Here is a 1921-nt window from a genome sequence, read left to right as displayed (position 1 = left end):
ATCATCAGAGCTTAAAGTGGCTCTGGAGTACAGAGAAATCACGGGTTGCCAGGTGGGCTATGTTTCTTCAAGAATTTCAGTTTAAGATCATCTACAGAGCTGGAAAAAGTCAACAACACGTGGATATCTTCACGCGTGACGTCGAGTTTGGTAAGTTAGACGAAGATATTGACGCTAGGTGGGTCCTGACATCACAGACGGATGTTCAACCGTCAATGTTGACCCTCAATGAGACGTTCCCCACGCCTGAAGATGTCGCTAACGCATTTGAACAAGAACCTGAACCACCTTTCTCGTATACACTTCAAAATGGTCTACCAATCGTGCGAAATCGCGTGTATGTTCCTGAGGTACTCCGACGACGGGTTCTATTCTACTTTCATTTCTCCCGAGTTGGAGCCCACCAAGGTGTTCAAAGGTCCTACCATCGGTTGTCTAAATACTTCTGGTGGATTAACATGATGAATGATGTTCGGCAATTTGCGAAACAGTGCCTGACATGCATTCGACGAAGGCATACGGCGATAGACTTCGTGCGAGGTAATCTACTCTCGACTGGTATGTTCGAAGTGGTCGCGTGTGATACGGTCGGCCCTATCTGGTTTCGGGAACAACAGTTCTACATATTCACCTGCATCGATCATTTCAGTAAGTTCGCCATTGCAATCCCTCTCCGCACAGTCCGTGCAGTCGATCTATGGGAAGCCTTCTACTGCAACTGGGTTGCCGTTCTCGGTGCTCCGAGGAATCTGTTGAGCGACAGTGCATTTCGCGCGGAAGAGTTTAGAGAGCGTTGTCAAGGACTGGGAATGAATTGTCTCTACTGTTCAACGTACTACCCTCAAGGCAATGGTGTCGTAGAGGCCTTCCATCAGTATCTCAATAAGTCTGTTAGCGCGTTCGTGTCGACAACAGACTGGAGTTTCACGGAGATCGTTGCCTCTGCCATGTTGGCCTATCGTTCCACGCCGCACCCAACTACTGGTGAGTCACCGTATCGGATCATCACCGGCGCAGACTTGGTTCTACCTCACTTCCAAGAATGGCACAAGTTCGAGACTTACATAACGGATGTGATTCCGCGTCTCAGGCTATTGAACACGTTCCGGCAGGATGCCCTCAACCACACTTTGTCTTCAGTCAGCAAAGGACGACCGCCTGTGAAGAAGGAAATCTACGTCGGAGATACGGTGGTGGTGCTCTTGCGTGGAAAGATGCTGGCTACCATACAGCAGCGCTTCGGAGTCAGTAAACTCATTCCCACGTGGTCGGAGCCTTGCCGAGTGACCGCGCTAAAAGATAACAAGGTGGTCACGCAGTCTGTGTGGCACAAAGACTTAGTGTATGAAGCTCCTCTTTCGGAGGTCATGAAGATAGCACGGATTCCGGTGGATCTTCGAGCGCTCACAATACGAGAAATCAACTCTGACCATGACAGGCATATACCACGAGATACCGATCCGCTACGGCGTGCCAACCCTCATGAATCTAGGCCGAGCATCCCGCGTGGAAGTCGACCTTCGCAGAGACCTATGATCCGGCCGTTCACTGGCAGAAGGAAATCTTCCATCGACCGACTACTGATGAAGGAAGCAGGAAACCCAAGATTTCATTTCGCCTTGGTACCCCGCGACTCTTAAAACCCCGGGAGGTTGTGACGTATGAGCGCCCCACTCAACGACGATGGACACACGATTCGACTGAGACAGGACGCCTCAGCACACACAAATAAAACAAGGAGTTGGGGTGCGATGGGGTAGGAATTTTTAGCACTCTGCAGAGTAGCATTTAACTTTCATTTGATATCAATCGGCTAAGTTTCAATATGTCACAGCCCACGATTCCTTCAGTAGACAGCCACGAAGCCCAGAAACAAATCAGTGCAGTTGGCTGTTTGGTCTACTGGTATGATTCTCTTCGG

The 1921-nt window shown here is 49.8% G+C and overlaps 1 protein-coding gene across 1 annotated transcript; it reads left to right on the top strand.

The window, feature by feature from the left end:
* Positions 1-59: 59 nt before the first annotated feature.
* On the top strand, positions 60-1640 carry GNI_200460 (integrase core domain protein; the record flags this gene model as incomplete). The annotated part of the gene is made up of 1 exon (XM_011135439.1): positions 60-1640. The coding sequence occupies one exon, from the start codon at positions 60-62 to the stop codon at positions 1638-1640; it is 1581 nt and encodes a 526-aa protein (XP_011133741.1).
* Between the last annotated feature and the right edge of the window lie 281 nt (positions 1641-1921).

This window comes from Gregarina niphandrodes (genome assembly GCF_000223845.1).
Source record: "Gregarina niphandrodes unplaced genomic scaffold scaffold00108, whole genome shotgun sequence".
Taxonomy (NCBI): Eukaryota; Apicomplexa; class Conoidasida; order Eugregarinorida; family Gregarinidae; genus Gregarina; species Gregarina niphandrodes.
The sequence above is the reverse complement of the archived record's forward strand: the minus strand, read 5'-3'. Positions and strand labels throughout refer to the sequence as shown.